We start from the raw sequence: 17,676 nt of genomic DNA, 5'->3' as shown, positions 1-17,676 counted from the left end.
GACGACATGAAATGCGACTTTCTGATCACAGGCATTCCTTCTCTTGCAGGTGAATACTCCGTAAATTCTAATTTAGCTATATTATTTAGCAAAATGATCAGCCAAAACAAGTGCATGCAGATGTTGGGTCACCTGACTCCTTGTCAAAAGAATAAACCCGGTATTATCAGCTGTTAACTGGTTGTTTACTTATAGGCAATGTCAACGGAAGTGTCTTGGCACTTCCAGCTAGCTAGCTAATAATATGCTAGTTTGAACTTCACTTAACTGTTTTTGGTTCAACAGAGGCATGAGACCGCACAGCTGACACTGACAGTGTGTACAAAATAATAATGTTAAAGTAGTTGGTATCGTCAACATATTTTCTGTAAAATATGGGCTCCTTCCTGATATCAAAACCAAGAAAATGTCAATTACATTAGCCCACACTTTCATCCCAGCAATGCTGGCTTTACTCCCCTAAATAATGTGATTAGCAAGCTATCAGGTAGTACCAGACTATTATGCACTAAAGGAGTGAGTAGACATGAAGGTACCAACAGGAAAGAGGACAGACAGAGGGACCTAAATATCAGAGAGAGGCCTCCTTTTCCCAAGTCAGTGAATACCAAAAGAAGAGGGCTGAGGCAGCCCTGCAGGAGGAGGAACCAGACTTCCCCAGAAAGAACAAGAGAGTGGAATCCCCGGACCACCCTCTCACTGCCTCAGAATGGGAGAGCCTCAAATTGACTTCACCGATCGCTTTGACGTCCGGATGATGGCATCAATGCTGGCCGATGGGACAAGTCCCTGCTGGACTACGTTTCCATGGATACCAGGACACTGTCTTATGAGCTGCTTCTGCAATACCTCACCCTGTGTGTCGGCGGCGGCCACCACTTGTATGACATCATGAGGAGCCGGTTCATGACGTTAGACACCGGGGCCTCCAGCCTGTTCATAAAGGGCTTCAGTAGAACAGAAGGAGGCACTGACCATCCTAGAGAACATCAAGAGGGCCATCACGCCACTGCTTGGGCCCTGTATGCCGAGCTGATAGAGAAGGGCCTCATTCCCAACCAGGAGACATGGCAGGCCCTGTTCCAGTGTGGCGTCTCCTCTCTCGTCAGGGCCACGGGGACAGGCTGCAGTCCATCCTGCTCCATATAAGGGACAACCAGATCTATCCCATGGAGACTCTGGCTAAAGATATCAAAGCTTGGTTTGAGAGGTAAGTCCTGAATATAGGTTACTGAATAGGCCTACAATTACACAATATTATTGGGACAAGGCATGGGTTGTGCCTATTTTAGTTTGATGATGATATCTTCCTCTCTCCTGCCAATCTTCCAGACCAGAAGTGGAGTGGAAGCTGGTCCACCGTAGACCCCAGGTAATGACATAAACAGTCTCTTCATCCTCTTCATTAAACCATTAGACCTAATGAATTCAGAGTTTTAATCAGCACTTCATAGGTTACTTCTATAAGAAATCTAGATGGCTGAAATTATGTTTTTACCTCTGACCTTTGCCCCCTGTAACCAGGGGATTGTGTCTGAGCTGCCAGGCAGAGCTGGAATTCATCCCGCTGAGTCAGGAGGAGTACGCCCAGCTCAAGGACGGGGTGATGGGGGATTTGATCCCAGGCAGAGACGTCTTAAATGAGACCACTCCAGAGGTTTGGGAAGCTCTTTTTCTTTCTTGTTTGTCTCCTTTGTGTCTTGTATCACCACACATTATGCAGATTGTCTACACTGCAGGTCAGCTTTATGTTATTTGTCAGCCAGTCCTTTTGAGTACAGTTGGTTGAACAAACACAACATGTAAAGGTAGACGGCAGAAAATATTTGCACTGAATATAATGGCCACTAGATAGTGCTAGTGTCGTGTTAAACTAATTCTGCACGATGTGAATTCATTGGCAAAGTGTTAATATTGTCAAGCACTGCAGATTTCGCCTGCATTTCTCCAGATGCATGCAGTGAGATTTGCACTTAAAAAATAAAAATGTACTCTGGCAAATTTAGGTTTTGCATTGAACTGTTCCTTTTGGTGCTGGATGTTTGGGCAAACAAATCAGCCGGGAAATGCATTATTGCATGATACGGTGTTGTTCAGGGCTGATCTTGCTTTAGTCTTAGAGTTTTCTCTACTGATTAAAATAGCAAGATGTCCTCCAAAGAATCAGGCCTGTTTCACAATTAGATGAGAGGATGGGGATTTCCAGTTGCAGGACATGTCGCTGCCCTTGTCTCTCTCTGCATCCCTCAATGAGCCCGCTCATTGTCAGTCAGCACAGCCACACATTGCAAAGGCTGGTCAATATGTAGGTGACAAAATATATTTCAGCCTTTACTGGCAAAGGCCTGTTGCACCTCATTGGCTGCGTTTAGACAGGCAGCCCAAATTTGATATTTTCTTTCACTAACGAGTCTTTTGACCAATCAGATCAGCTCAGAAAAAGAGCTGATGTAAAAAGATCTAATGTGATTGGTCAAAAGACCAATTAGTGGAAAAAATATCAGAATTGGTCTGCCTGTCTAAATGCAGTGTTTGATGATAGCTGCTTGTAGGCTCCTCTCAGGTCAAAATAATTGTACAGTATCTATCTTACCTCCATTTGTCACTGTTCCTATATGTGGTCATTTATGTTTCATCAATAAGAAATCTTCAGATGCATGGGAGGAAACATACAATGTATCTTATGTACCTAATGCTCCTTAGGGCTCAGACACACCAATAACATGTACGGTCTGAGAGTACTTAGCACCTCTGAACGTAAATTGCGCACCGATTTTACATGTAGAATTTTTGTGAAAATGTTTGCAGTCAGATGTCTACCGCAGGTGGTCCCTAAAACACAGTGCGCTGAACGATTGGCAGCGATGTGCGCAAGCCTTTATACACAATCAAACCTACAGACTTAGAACTACTGTGGGGAAAACACCTTGGGTTAATTCTGTTTTGGCTTAATGGGAGCATGGGAACTCCTTTTTGTACAGATACACAACATGACCAATGTGGACACCTGCTCGTCGAACATCTCGTTCCAAAATCATGGGCATTAATATTGAGTTGGTCCCCCCTTTTCTGCTGTAACAGCCTCCACTTCTAAGAAGGCTTTCCACTAGATGTTGGAACATTGCTGCGGGGACTTCCATTCAGCAACAAGCATTAGTGAAGGGCGGGCACTGATTTTGGGCAATTGGGCCTGGCTCGCAGTCGGCGTTCCAATTCATCCCAAAGGTGTTCGATGGCATTGAGGTCAGGGCTCAATGCAGGCCAGTCAAGTTCTTCCACACCGATCTCGACAAACCATTTCTGTATGGACCTCACTTTGTGCACAGGGTCATTGTCATGCTGAAACAGGAAAGGGCCTTCCCCAAACTGTTGCCACAAAGTTGGAAGCACAGAATTGTCTAGAATGTCATTGTATGCTGTAGCGTTAAGATTTCCCTTCACTGGAACTAAGGGGCCTAGCCCGAACCATAAAAAAACATCCCCAGACCATTATTCCTCCTCCACCAATCTTTACAGTTGGTACTATGCATTCGGGCAGGTAATGTTCTCCTGCCATCCGCCAAACCCAGATTCGTCCGTCGGACTGCCAGATGGTAAAGTGTGATTCATCACTCCAGAGAACGTGTTTCCACTGCTCCATAGTCCAATGGCGGCGAGCTTTACACCTTTACAGTCGCGCTTTGCATTGCGTGATCTTAGGCTTGTGTGCGGCTGTTCGGCCATGGAAACCCATTTCATAAAGCTGCCGACGAACAGTTCTTGTGCTGACGTTGCTTCCAGGGGCAGTTTGGAACTCGGTAGTGAGTGTTGCAACCGAGGACAGACGCGTTTCAGCACTCGGCGGTCCCATTCTGTGAGCTTGTGTGGCCTACAACTTTGCGGCTGAGCCGTTGTTGCACCTTGACATTTCCACTTCACAATAACAGCATTTACAGTTGACCGGGGAAGCTCTAGAAATTTGATGAACTGACTTGTTGGAAAGGTGGCATTCTATGACGGTGCCACTTTGAAAGCCACTGAGCTCTTCAATAAGGTCATTCTACTGCCAATGTTTGTCTATGGAGATTGCATGGCTGTGTGCTCGATTTTATACACTCGTTTTTTGTGACATGTTTATTTCTGGGCATAGCTTGGATATTTTTTTGCCTGCTGCAGTCATTAGCAGCACAATAGAGTTTCACATTTCAGCCCTCAATAGGCTCTCACATGAGTGACCCTGGAAAGTCCCTGCCTGCTCTGTGTTTGTGTGTGTGTGCGTGCGCATGTGTTTGTGGGTGGACTCTAACCCCCCTACATGAGTGAGTAGTTTATGAAGTGAAACCAGTGTGGGGCACCGAAAACGAACGCCTTCAGTCCTGGGGCTGGAGCGTTGCTCCTATGCAGCATCTGTGTTTTCTTTTCAAGGTTCAACTTCTTTGTAAAGTGTGTCGCATGTAACAGTGCAAGAACAATGCATTCCAATGGAAAAGTATCTGTACAGTTTTTGTCTAGGATTCACAGATTTTAACCCACTCATTATGGTCTCTCTGCAGTGCAGCACTGCTTTGTATATTTATTTATCTTTCTGTCCCAATCAATACTTTGAGGTAAAGGCATGGCATAATCTTACACTGACAAGTAGGCCGAAGAGTTTATGGTAACATTTTGCAGCAACTTGACAGGGTGGTAGAATATAGAACCAGCAGTAGAACCTAACACAACCTGTTCCTTTTGCTTTAGACTAGACACTACTAGGTCACAGACAGACAGATGGGTGGAACAGCCAAAGTTTTATCTACAACTTTTGTTGGGGGATTTTTGTAGAATAGTTATGTGGAATGTCGCTGTGTAGCCTAATGCATTTAAGATGTAGGCTCTTCGGTGCTTTTAGACATTTTATCTTGCAGATAAGCAGTTGATAAAATTGTTTCTCCGATTTTTTCCACATGGAAAACTTAGTTGTGCAAGAACAATGAAGAAGAGCCATCAAATGTGAAAGAATCTCTTCCTACTAGGGAGAAACTCTAAGGGTACACCCAGGCATCTCCCCATACTCAATCAGGCAGTTTGAGGAGACTGTCATTGAGTGTGACTGGGTCCCATGCTCTGCCAAACCCTTTCCCTCCACAATGGAACTAGAGTGGAGATTCATTGTCTCCGTCTCCATCAAACAAACGACATCCGTGACCCTACAACCTCTGAGAATTCCCAGTTCTTCTAGTCCCATTGTGCTACCTCAACTCTCCATGACAACTGTTGTTGCTGTGGGGAGTAGATTGCAACACAACAAGCTGTGTTAATAAGGTAGAGGTGAAGGAAATGTGAAAGTAACCTCGTCCCCAGGCTATTGGTCAACTATATGTTAACGTCCTGCTTTTATCCCAGAGGCCTGAACTAATTATGTATTTGAACACTTAATGAATATGAATGTCTATGGCCTGAAACCGGGCCTGAACATTTCTTGAATACTGAATGTTGTTTAATTTCAGAACTTTCTCCCTTCTGCACAAAATAGGGATTCCCCAAATATTCTTCCCCTTTCCGTTCCATACAGATTTCTCACTGCAATGCTGTTAATAATAGTAGTAATAATTGTAGCTGACGCTACAAGGGACAAGTTTGTTACCTGCAAAGTCACTAGCTTTAGCCAAATAGGCTACAGATCTTTATAGCATTATTATCTGAATTTTTTATTCTCAAAGGTACAGTGCAATCAAGCAATTGGAGCCTACTTGAGGAATGGTTAGTATTTCCTGATGCAGATGCTAAGCTACAGGACTGTTTTGCAAGCAGACTGGAATATGTTCCGGGAATCTTCAGATAGCATTGAGGCGTACACCACATCAGTCACTGGCTTCATCAATAAGTGCATCGATGACGTTGTCCCCACAGTGACCGTACGTACGTACCCCAACCAAAAGCTATGGATTACAGGCAACATCCGCACTGAGCTAAAGGGTAGAGCTGCCGCTTTCAGGGAGCGGGACTGTAACCCGGACGCTTATAAGAAATCTCTCAATGCCCTCCGACGAACCATCAAACAGGCAAAGAGTCAATACAGGACTAAGATTGAATCGTACTACTCCGGCTCTGACGCTCGTCGGATGTGGCAGGGCTTGAAAACTATTACAGACTACAAAGGGAAGCACAGCCACGAGCTGCCCAGTGACACAAGCCTACCAGACGAGCTAAATCACTTCTATGCTCGCTTCGAGGCAAGCAACACTGAAGCATGCATGAGACCACCAGCTGTTCCGGATGACTATGTGATCACGCTCTCCGTAGCCGATGTGAGTAAGACTTTTAAGCAGGTCAACATTCACAAGGCCGGAGGGCCAGGCGGATTACCAGGACGTGTACTCCGAGCATGTGCTGACCAACTGGCAAGTGTCTTCACTGACATTTTCAACATGTCCCTGACATGTTTCAAGCAGACCACCATAGTCCCTATGTCCAAGGACACTAAGATAACCTGCCTAAATGACTACCGACCCGTAGCACTCACGTCTGTAGCCATGAAGTGCTTTGAAAGGCTGGTCATGGCTCACATCAACACCATTATCCCAGAAACCCTAGACCCACTCCAATTTGCATACCGCCCCAACAGATCCACAGATGATGCAATCTCTATTGCACTCTACACTGCCCTTTCCCACCTGGACAAGAGGAATACCTACGTGAGAATACTATTCATTGACTACAGCTCAGCATTCAACACCATAGTGCCCTCAAAGCTCATCACTAAGCTAAGGACCCTGGGACTAAACACCTCCCTCTGCAACTAGATTCTGGACTTCCTGACGGACCGCCCCCAGGTGGTAAGGGTAGGTAACAACACATCTGCCATGATGATCCTCAACACGGGGGCCCCTCAGGGATGCGTGCTCAGTCCCCTCCTGTACTCCCTGTTCACCCATGACTGCATGGCAAGGCACAACTCCAACACCATCATTAAGTTTGCTGACGACACAACAGTGGTAGGCCTGATCACAGACAACGATGAGACAGCCTATAGGGAGGAGGTCAGAGTCCTGGCCATGTGGTGCCAGGATAACAACCTCTCCCTCAACATGATCAAGACAAAGGAGATGATTGTGGACTACAGGGGAAAAAAGAGGACTGAGCACGCCCCCATTCTCATCGACGGGCTGTAGTGGAACAGGTTGAGAGCTTCAAGTTCCTTAGTGTCCACATCACCAACAAACTATCATGGTCCAAACACACCAAGACAGTCGTGAAGAGGGCACGACAAAGCCTATTCCCCCTCAGGAGACTGAAAAGATTTGGCATGGGTCCTCAGATCCTCAAAAAGTTATACAGCTGCACCATCGAGAGCATTCTGACTGGTTGCATCACCGCCTGGTATGGCAACTGCTCGGCCTCCAACCGCAAAGCACTACAGAGGGTAGTGCGTACGGCCCAGTACATCACTGGGGCCAAGCTTCCTGCCATCCAGGATCTATATAACAGGCGGTTTCAGAGGAAGGACCTAAAAATTGTCAAAGACTCCAGCCACCCTAGTCATAGACTGTTCTCTCTGCTACCGCACGGCAAGCGGTACCAGAGCGCCAAGTCTAGGTCCAAAAAGCTTCTCAACAGCTTCTACCCCCAAGCCATAAGACTCCTGAACAGCTAATCATGGCTACCCAGACTATTTGCACTGCCCTCACACCCCCACCCCATCCCCCTCTTTTACGCTGCTGCTACTCTGTTTATTATTTATGCATAGTCACTTTAACTCTACCCACATGTACACATTACCTCAATTACCTCGACTAGCCGGTGCCCCCGCACATTGACTCTGCACCGGTACCCCCCTGTATATAGCCTCCCTACTGTTATTTTACTGCTGCTCTTTAGTTATTTGCTTTTGTTCTTTAACCAACAATGCATTTTTTAATTTATTTTTTAAGGTAAGTAAGCATTTCACTGTAATGTCTACACCTGTTGTATTCGGCGCATGTGGCAAATACAATTTCATTTGATTTCACAAGGGTATACAGTACTGTTGTTCTGGTGGACTTTGAGGTTTGTGTTGGGGTGTGGCGGGGGATTTCTCAGGCTATTTGCATCGCAGAGACAAAGAACTGAAAGTACTGGCCTGTTCCCATGGCTACAGTATTGTATAATAGACACTTATAAAACATGATTCGTTGAACAATGAATGGACTCTGCAGTGTCCTACTGTAATCTACTGTCTGTAGGCTGCAGTTGGTCAGTCTCGTTGCATTCTCTGGAAACATGGGGAACGTATTTGTGAATGTGATTAAATCCTTTTTTTTAAAGAAACATTTTAATTCAAAATACTTTAGATTTAGACATGAATGACCAGTATTTACCAACCTCCTACCAATGAAACATGTAAATGGAACTCTATTTCCTATGCAGCAGTGACGGCAACATTACATTTTTTACATTTTAGTCATTTAGCAGACGCTCTTATCCAGAGCGACTTACAGGAGCAATTAGGGTTAAGTGCCTTGCTCAAGGGCACATTTACGTCATTTAGCAGACGCTCTTATCCAGAGCGACTTACAGATTGGTGCATTCACCCTATAGCCAGTGGGATAAACCACTTTACACATTTTTTTTTGGGGGGGGGGGGGGGGGGGTAGAAGGATTACTTTATCCTATGTATATGATAGACAGACCGGTAGAGGTGTGGCCTGGGGTTGGCATGTGGCCCTGCCAGAAATTCCCCCCACTGTACTGTGTACTGCCAGACTCATATCTGGAGCTGGTCCAGATTCCCATTGAAACGGAAACAAGGAAAGAAAAACAAGACGAAAGGGAAGGCCTGGCTGTGGAGTTCAGTAAATATTGACCAAGTCTTGCCCTGTTACTAAAGTTCATCCTTGTTGTGTATGGTCAGGCATGCAACGTGAGCTGGTGCTTCTGACTTTAAAGTCTGTTTTTGTCATGAAGTAATATTGTTCCAGCATGTGAATCCCCCCCACCCCCTTTATATTTCCCCTTAGATATGATATTTGATAGCTGTGAGACATTTTAAAAGCATCATAAAAATTACAATATTACATATGATATGCACAAACATTTAAAATGGAAGCACAAAGCATTTCACCAGATATTTAAACCAGTAGCTTGTGAAACCAAATGTTTCTCCCTCTCCTAGGAGCTGGAGAGCTTCAAGAACTTTGTCAAGTGGAAGCCGGCCTTTGTCGTGGTCATAGATGGACTCAACGTTGCCAACATGTGCATCAAAGGGAACCAGTCGCAGATGGTGAGTGCTCTGCCAGATCTCTCATATCTGGCGGTGTGAATCCAGAATATATAATTGTCATGAGTTAAGGCAAGGCCTTGACTATTTTCTTAAGGCAGCGACCTGCCAAACTCAATGGAACAACAATCCAAGCAAGATGGTACGGAATGTTCAGAGCCTAGGTTGGCACTGTTGATCTGACCATAAGATTCGACACATAAGGTTGAGATGTGCTATTGATGTGGCTTCTGTAGTGCTATTAGACTGCACCCGATGGAATCTCCAAGTCCCAGTCCTGCCCTCTCCTGCCCTGCCCTGTACTGCCCAGCCCTCTCCTTCCCAGCCCTCTCCTGCCTTGCCCTGCCCTCTCTGCAGTAGCTATTTGATTAGAACATAATGCACACCCACCGCTGGTGTTACCACTTCCATTTGGCAAGGCAACAGCTCATGTTAGTGTGTTTAGGTTCATGCTGACTCAATGTTAGTCTTCCTCTGTCTTCCAAACTAAGCAAACCATAGTCCGTGACACTCAAAAAGCAATCGCCATATACAGGGGGTGGATTTCCTAAATCTGGACTTTTTATATTACTTGAGTGGTCGAGCATCAGTCATCATCATTAAAGTAAATACTCTCAAACATTAGTTGGGTTGAATCTGTGGGAGAAAAGTACTTGTTGATTTTCCAATATAAAGAATAAGGCTTGAATCACTGAATATTACCTAATTCATAGTTACAGAATGGTATATTTGTGACTCAGTACAATAAGTAATTCTGAACAGGATGTACGGTATCTCCATCTCTCCTGTTGCCACTAGTGGGTGATATGGAGCACAGCAAATATAGATTCATAGATTAACATTAAGATCACTTTATTGGTCAGTTGCACACAAGGTCTAACCAAAATGCGATTTCTGCTTTTAACCTAACCCCTCAGAAAGATACATATACAGGTTTTGGAGAGGTGCGGTTGGCTGCCACACTGGGCGCCCAAGGAGCTGTTGTTGTGGGGGGTTGCTCAAGAGCACAACTGCAGGCAATGGCATCTAGGGTCTCTAACCGTTAGGCTACCTGCCTCCCCCTCGAATAGACCCCTCGGATAGAGCCAAATACAAATAGCCTGAAAGGGAACATCTTGAATTTCAATGAAGTGACTTAGTTGTAATGCCAGTCCACATAAGGTACCCATGTTCTTCCCCCACTTGAGACAAAGTGGAGATGGCATTGTCACAGCTGCAGGGTGATGTGGGAGGCTGTTGTTTAGAACGGATCCTGTGGGAAAGATGGGTATATTGTTTTCATAGCCGAACATAGCCTAACCATACTCTGTGGGTTTCTATCTGTGCTCTGTAAGCAGAACCCTCAGTCACCACAGAGTCTGACCACACAGTGTGATTTAATAATGACACTCCTTTTCCTCCCTCCACCTCCCCACAGCTGTGTAGCATGTTGTTTCTCTGACAGGTGAAGTGAGCAGGAGGGACTGTGGCCTCAGGTCACTGACTGCATAGAGTAGATATGAATCACCTGTTCCCGGTTTCAAATACAGGACTTCTGTGTTTGTATAAGTGCAGCACAGGGAGTTTTATTTCAGCACACCTACAGACCCTGATGCCTTATTGAGGGGGGTTTCTCTCCGGTTCTCACATGACTAATATCAGTATTTCAAGTGTGTGTATGTGGTAAACTTTATGTGTGGTGGTGACTTCCATCCCAGTTTTGAGCCACATATCCCCAACCCACGTGTCTGTAGCCTCAACCACATCAAACAACCAGACATGTAGGCATTTTTGTGTGTGAAACAATTAACCTACTATTAACAGTTATTTGCAATAAGCAATGACATTTAATATAGAAATGATTGTGTAATTAAATAATTATTCATGATTTATTTATTCTTGCTAGAAGAGAGAATGAGAAAGTGAAATGGATACAACAATGAGATGAGAAGTATAAATGACTTCAGGTTACAGGTTAAAGTTCATAGCTCTTTTCTCATGCTTTACTTGGTAAACCTTATACCTGCTGCTCCAAGCTTACTTCCCCCATGATGAGTTAACAGAAAATAGCCACACCCACCGGCTGTTCCCAGGTCAACACTTCCTCATCTAGAGTGGACAGAAAGAGGTGTGGTTAGGGCTGTTGCTGTGACCAGATTTTCCTCCACACCTGCAGTCATGAGTCATGACCCCGGTAAAATTCTACGTGACCATTGAGTCATGGAAATCTTATTTTATGCACTCTGGACATGCATTAGTAGTACCCAACTCGCTAACGATCATCAGGTAGCTAATGGCCTGGTACTCAGGGCTCTATTGTCCCTCTTACCACTGACATCAATGCAAATGCAATCGAAAAGCACATCAAACACTTATAATCAAAACAGTATGTGCTTTTAAAACTCAGCTTACTGTCATTCATCAATTTGAAGAAAGAAGTTCAATAACAGGTTGAAGCTGAGTGGAAAACATGGTCATTGTGGATATTGTTTCAAAGCCTAACACAATGAAATGGACAGCACTTTCTAATGTGATGATTCATTCCAAACACCCATATGCATATTATACCTTATGCATAGGCCGATATACAGTGCATTCAGAAAATATTCAGACCCCTTGACTTTGTCCAAATTTTGTTACGTTACAGCCTTATTCTAAAATGGATTAAATGATTTTTTCCCCTCCTCAATCCACACACAATACCCCATAAAGACAAAGCGAAAAGGTTAGCAAATGGATAAAAAAAATCAGAAATACGTTATTCAGACTCTTTGCAATGAGACTCGAAATTGAGCTCAGGTGCATCCTGTTTCCATTGATCATCCTTGGGATGTTTCTACAACTTGATTGGAGTCCACCTGGTGTAAATTAAATTGATTGGACATTATTTGGAAAGGCACACACCTGTCTATACAAGACAATGCAGGTGTGGCTTCGGGACAAGTCTCTGAATGTCCTTGAGTGGCCCAGCCAGAGTCCAGACTTGAACCCGATCGAACAGACCTGAAAATAGCTGTGCAGCGACGCTCCCCATCGAACCTGACAAAGTTTGAGAAGATCTGCAGAGAAGAATAGGAGAAACTCTCCAAATACAGGTGTGCCAAGCTTGTAGCGTCATACCCAAGAAGACTCCAGGCTGTAAACGCTGCCAAAGGTCCTTCAACAAAGTACTGAGTAAAGGGTCTGAATACTTATGTATTCCAGGTGAGAGTAAAAGGGAGATGGAGCTTGGTTATTTATTACAAATCAATGCATAAATTAATGTTGTCTACATGAGGACCTAAAAGGAACATTGATAAAGAAAGAAATACAAGGCATGTGTATGTTTGAGGTTATTATAATTCTTGTGGTGTTCTGTTACTTTTTTCCAGAGGATATCAAGTTATGACACCATTGTCCAGACAAATGGAAGCTCCTGGCACATCCACTATGATGAGACTGGGGCAGAGGAAAGGACCCTGCTTCTGTTTGATCTTCACAAACCGTAAAATACAGTGTTCCTTAATGAAACTCTATAACGTGAAAAAATTATTTAAAAAAGACTCAATCACTTTTAGTCCTAGATTATTAAAAAAAATTAAACATGTATTCAGTAAAAGTGTGTAAACCACGCCCCTTCGATTGACCCAGACATTAATCTACTGTTTCCGAGAACTACTTCCGGTGGTCATTGTCGTGCTTTTTTTTTCCCCCCTGAGCAGTTCTAGTTTCAGTTTGAACTTTTATACAAATTTACTTGTTTACCAACACAATGTCCAGAGGGTCGAGTGCAGGATTTGACCGACATATTACCATCTTCTCTCCGGAGGGCAGACTCTACCAAGTCGGTTAGTATGGGATCGTTATGAAGAAATGAAAGAATACTAACTTGCCCAGTCATCACCGGTAGCAAACAAACGTAAGCTAGTAGCTAGCTAGCTAGTAATGTTAGCTAGCTAGCTTAAGGAACTGGTTACTTAAGTTAAACATTATCTCTAGCTAGCTGTTTTATTATGTCAGTGAATGGATAAAGGATGTTAACATTGTCAGATCCTAACGCTTAAGTAATTGAGTAGGCTTGCTAGCTAGTAGCTAATCAATTAGCAAGTTAGCCAGCTAAGTAGCTAACCTAGCTAACGTTCAAATGTAAAATATGTCAACAGTTCATGCTGCGCTTGAAGTTCGCTAACTTAAGAACTACTCGTGTAACGTTATTTGACAGAAGTAGACACTTTAACAAGTAACGTTATAGCTTATGGCTATAGGAAGTTAGCTGTCTAGTAAGGAGTTGTTGAACATTTTGTTATTGTCATTCGTGGAGTGACTTGGCTGCAGTTACAGCCTTGGTCAGAGCCCCCTCTTTTGTGGTGAATGGCCTCCATCATGGCTATGAATCTGTTATCTCTCACCTAACCTAAAAAACAGTCTGGAGTGATGCATCATTTTTTCCTGTTCTGTTTATTTCCCCAGAATATGCATTCAAGGCTATCAATCAAGGTGGCCTTACCTCATTAGCTATCCGAGGACAAGACTGTGCAGTTGTAGTCACACAGAAGAAAGTTCCAGTAAGAACACCCTTCATGACTAATTCATTACTCTGTTATCTATATGCAAATGACATGTTATGGGCTGTAATGAGATGGACTCTTAAATCTCTCCCACAGGACAAGCTTCTTGATGCCTCCACAGTCACACACCTATTCAGAATCACAGAAAACATTGGCTGTGTCATGTCTGGAATGACGGGTGAGAAACATTTTAATGTTGAAATATCCAATACACACTGAATATTAACTTCATGGAGTGTATTAATACATTTCTGTAATAATGACTAATAATCACCGATTCATTTGTGTTCAGCTGACAGCAAGTCTCAAGTCCAGAGAGCTCGCTACGAAGCAGCCAACTGGAAGTACAAGTACGGTTATGAGATCCCAGTGGACATGCTGTGTAAGAGGATGGCTGACATCTCTCAGGTGTACACACAGAACGCTGAGATGAGACCTCTGGGTTGCTGTAAGTGTTACAATTTTGTCTCAATTTTTTTTTATACCAGTGTAGCTCAGAAGTTTGAAGATTCTTCAACTATAAGCGGTTTCAAATTATTGGAGGTGAACAAAACCTGCTGGTTTAAAATGAACAGTACGACTGTTGTTCCTCACTAATAAAAACGACAGGACAGCAGAGTCCCTGCCCATCTTCTGAAAACCCTACCTTAAATAAGACATCTGTCTTATCCCCCCTCCCCCTACAAAACTGCACTTCTCTTTTCCTACTTGCACTGACTTTGCTGATAACTTCTTTGAGGAAAAATGTACTTATTACGGCTGTGATATGTGGTTCTCACCTACCTATCTTAAGACGAATGCACTAACTGCAAGTCGCTCTGTATAAGAGCATCTACTAAATGACTAAAAAGTTTTGAAAAATGCAGAGTAAGAAAGTTGCATTCTTAGCTAAGATGCTTTTAGTTTTGGCCTTCAGACTCACTTAATGCATTGTTTTTTAAATCCATTGTTGCAGGCATGATAGTGATTGGTGTGGACGAGGAGTGTGGTCCCCAGGTGTATAAGTGTGACCCTGCAGGATACTACTGTGGCTTCAAGGCCACTGCTGCTGGGGTCAAACAGACAGAGGCCACCACCTTCCTGGAGAAAAAGGTCAAGAAGAAACTGGACTGGACCTTCGCGCAAACAATTGAGGTAAAATACCATACCCCTTGGCATGTAGAATAATACAAACTAAATGAGCAAACTAGTCCCCTTTGAAGTAGTTTGAGTTTCATCCTCTTCTGTTTACAGACTGCGATAACTTGTTTGTCTACGGTACTGTCCATTGACTTCAAGCCCTCCGAGCTAGAGATTGGTGTCATTACAACTGAAGACCCTAAATTCAGGTGAGTCCATGGGAATTGTTTAATAGTGATGGAACTTTTCAAAGCTTGGTGCAGAAAATAACATAGTAAATAGAAATGTCATCTGAAATTTTATCTTTTTTTGTTTGTTTATTGTGTAATCACCAAGTATACACTGGACAGAAATGGGTTACGTACAAAGAACCAGGCATCAGCAGAATCAGTATTTGTCTCCTTCTCCATTTACAGGATCCTGACAGAGACCGAGATCGATGTCCACCTTGTGTCCCTGTCAGAGCGAGATTGAGTTTTTCCTTATGTTCCAGTCTAGAGGGGAGACTACCCTAGAAAGATAACAGAGAGCACTACCACTGATCTTCAGAACGGAAGTCCCGACTTCTTTTTTGCTGTACATTTACGCTGTTCAATTAAAGAGAATGTTTTTGAGAAACTCAAATCCTGGTAGGTTTTCTTTCCCCATATAGATATGGTGCATAGATCCAAAGCCTTATTCTGACCGTTATTTGACACCATGAGTGTGTGTGTGCTATAGAAATCCCTGAATGTTATTTTACTTAATAACAAAGGCAAGTGGTTTCAGATCTTTTTAAATAAATTATTGACCACACTAGTAGCTTGTGAGATTACTCAACAGCTCAGTACATTAGTGATGCAATACAATAATATTTGAAGGAAGTTGAGCAATGGGATTGAAGATCCCCTTAATACCTGTTCTAGACTGCTGGTTGTGCAACATTCTTGAAGTGGTTGTAAGCAGATGTGCATTATAAACTTGATACTCACATCCTCAATATCTTATCAGATTTTTAGCAATCACCTCAAATTACCTAATCTTTGACGACAACCCGTTTCCTCAAGCAGCACATCTATCGTAGCTCTTTCCCTTCCTTACGACAGGTTCTACAGTGCATTCGGAAAGTATTCAAACCCCTTCCCTTTTTCCACATTTTGACAAGTTACAGCCTTATTCTAAAATGGATTAAATAAAACATTTTCCTCATCAATCTACACGCAATACCCCATAATGACAGTTTAAAAAAATTACATTTACATAAGTATTCAGACGCTTTGCTATGAGACTTGAAATTGAGCTCCGTTGCATCCCGTTTCCATTGATCATCCTTGAGATGTTTCTACAACTTGATTGGAGTCCACCTGTGGTAAATTCAATTGATTGGACATGATTTGGAAAGGCACACACCTGTCTATACAAGACAATGCAGGAGTGGCTTCGGGACAAGTCTCTGAATGTCCTTGAGTGGCCCAGCCAGAGCCCAGACTTGAACCCGATCGAACAGACCTGAAAATAGCTGTGCTGCGATGCTCCCCATCGAACCTGACAAAGTTTGAGAAGATCTGCAGAGAAGAATGGGAGAAACTCTCCAAATACAGGTGTGCCAAGCTTGTAGCGTCATACCCAAGAAGACTCCAGGCTGTAAACGCTGCCAAAGGTGCTTCAACAAAGTACTGAGTAAAGGGTCTGAATACTTATGTAAATGTTTTTTTTTTTCTCCTGGGTATTGTAAATATACATTTGCAAAGATTTCTAAAAACTTGTCTTTGCTTTGTCATTATGGGATATTGTGTGTACATTGATGAAGGGGTAAAAACGTTTTAATCCATTTTAGAATAAAGCTGTAACAAAATGTGGAAAAAGTCAAGGGGTCTGAATACTTTCCCCTTCATGAAGACAGTCTGGATTTTCCATCCGAAGGCTTTGTCATTTCACCTTGTCATGCCGAGTCATATGAGCCTCTCTTATTCCCCCTCGGGACTCGTTTCTGAATGGCCTGGCTGTCCCTCTGTTTCCTGATCACTTAGGGCTTTGAGGGAGCATGCTATGACTAAATAGTTTGCCTTCACCTGCAGATGTTTCTTTGAGAATGCACCACTGAAAAGTAGAGCGACAGGGCAAAATTACTCATCTTTGTAGTATGAACACTAGTAGCTCAGTGGTAGATTCCCATGAGCTTTTAAGCTTGTACTTATACGCATGACGATAACCACACTGACACTAGTCTCAGATTTTTACAAGATTGTTTGTACACACACACAGATAATCAAAGTTACTGTATAGTCCCGGGTAGCTCAGTTGGTAGAGCATGGCGTTTGCAACGCCGGGGTTGTGGGTTCGATTCCCACGGGGGCCAGTATGGAGAAAAACAATTTATGCACTCACTAACTGTAAGTCACTCTGGATAAGAGCGTCTGCTAAATGACTAAAATGTATATCCCTCATCACGTGACCTTTGTTAATCACATTATACAGCTGAGAGTTCCTCATGTCTGGAATGCTCTTGACTCCCCAGGGAAGTGTTTCACCGCTGCCAGTTTTGGCCCCGCCCTTACAGGAAATGCCAGTATACTCAGCTATTATAACAATACTAATTACCTATACAAGTCTATGGATAGATGTTACAGCTCATCATATGGCTGTGACTCATTCACAAGCCTGATAGACCAGTGTCTTGGGACTTGAGTCCCTTATTCTGTTCAGGCATTGGTGATATGCCATTTTATCTGCATAATAGTGTGTTAGACTTGAACACTGACCTTTCAGCATCTGTGTAATTTATTTAACATATTAGCATGATTCAGTCTCATAGAGAGGATGATTGATGTTCTG

At 43.3% G+C, this 17,676-nt stretch overlaps 1 protein-coding gene and 1 pseudogene across 2 annotated transcripts; both read left to right on the top strand.

The window, feature by feature from the left end:
• The first annotated feature begins 28 nt into the window (after positions 1 to 28).
• Positions 29 to 12,684, top strand: LOC311103092 (mitochondrial ribonuclease P catalytic subunit-like; annotated as a pseudogene). The gene is made up of 5 exons (XR_014615784.1): positions 29 to 1,210; positions 1,325 to 1,372; positions 1,525 to 1,657; positions 9,113 to 9,220; positions 12,568 to 12,684. The product of XR_014615784.1 is annotated as a mitochondrial ribonuclease P catalytic subunit-like (transcript).
• LOC311103090 (proteasome subunit alpha type-6-like) lies at positions 12,292 to 17,637 on the top strand. Its single transcript, XM_084144626.1, has 7 exons — positions 12,292 to 13,023; positions 13,646 to 13,740; positions 13,840 to 13,921; positions 14,036 to 14,191; positions 14,699 to 14,877; positions 14,977 to 15,071; positions 15,279 to 17,637. Exons 1-7 carry the CDS (start codon positions 12,948 to 12,950, stop codon positions 15,334 to 15,336), a joined length of 741 nt encoding a protein of 246 aa, XP_084000752.1. The 5' UTR covers positions 12,292 to 12,947; the 3' UTR covers positions 15,337 to 17,637.
• The last annotated feature ends 39 nt before the right edge of the window (positions 17,638 to 17,676 follow it).

Source organism: Coregonus lavaretus (assembly GCF_964263955.1).
Source record: "Coregonus lavaretus genome assembly, chromosome: 27".
NCBI lineage: Eukaryota > Metazoa > Chordata > Actinopteri > Salmoniformes > Salmonidae > Coregonus > Coregonus lavaretus.
The sequence above is the reverse complement of the archived record's forward strand: the minus strand, read 5'-3'. Positions and strand labels throughout refer to the sequence as shown.

Bases quoted from the DNA above. Each gene is read 5' to 3' on its own strand.
- LOC311103090 (XM_084144626.1), top strand. From the start codon at position 12,948: ATGTCCAGAGGGTCGAGTGCAGGATTTGACCGACATATTACCATCTTC. The intron at 13,922-14,035 runs GTGAGAAACATT...ATTTGTGTTCAG, and splicing joins TGTCATGTCTGGAATGACGG to CTGACAGCAAGTCTCAAGTC. The intron at 14,192-14,698 runs GTAAGTGTTACA...CCATTGTTGCAG, and splicing joins GATGAGACCTCTGGGTTGCT to GCATGATAGTGATTGGTGTG.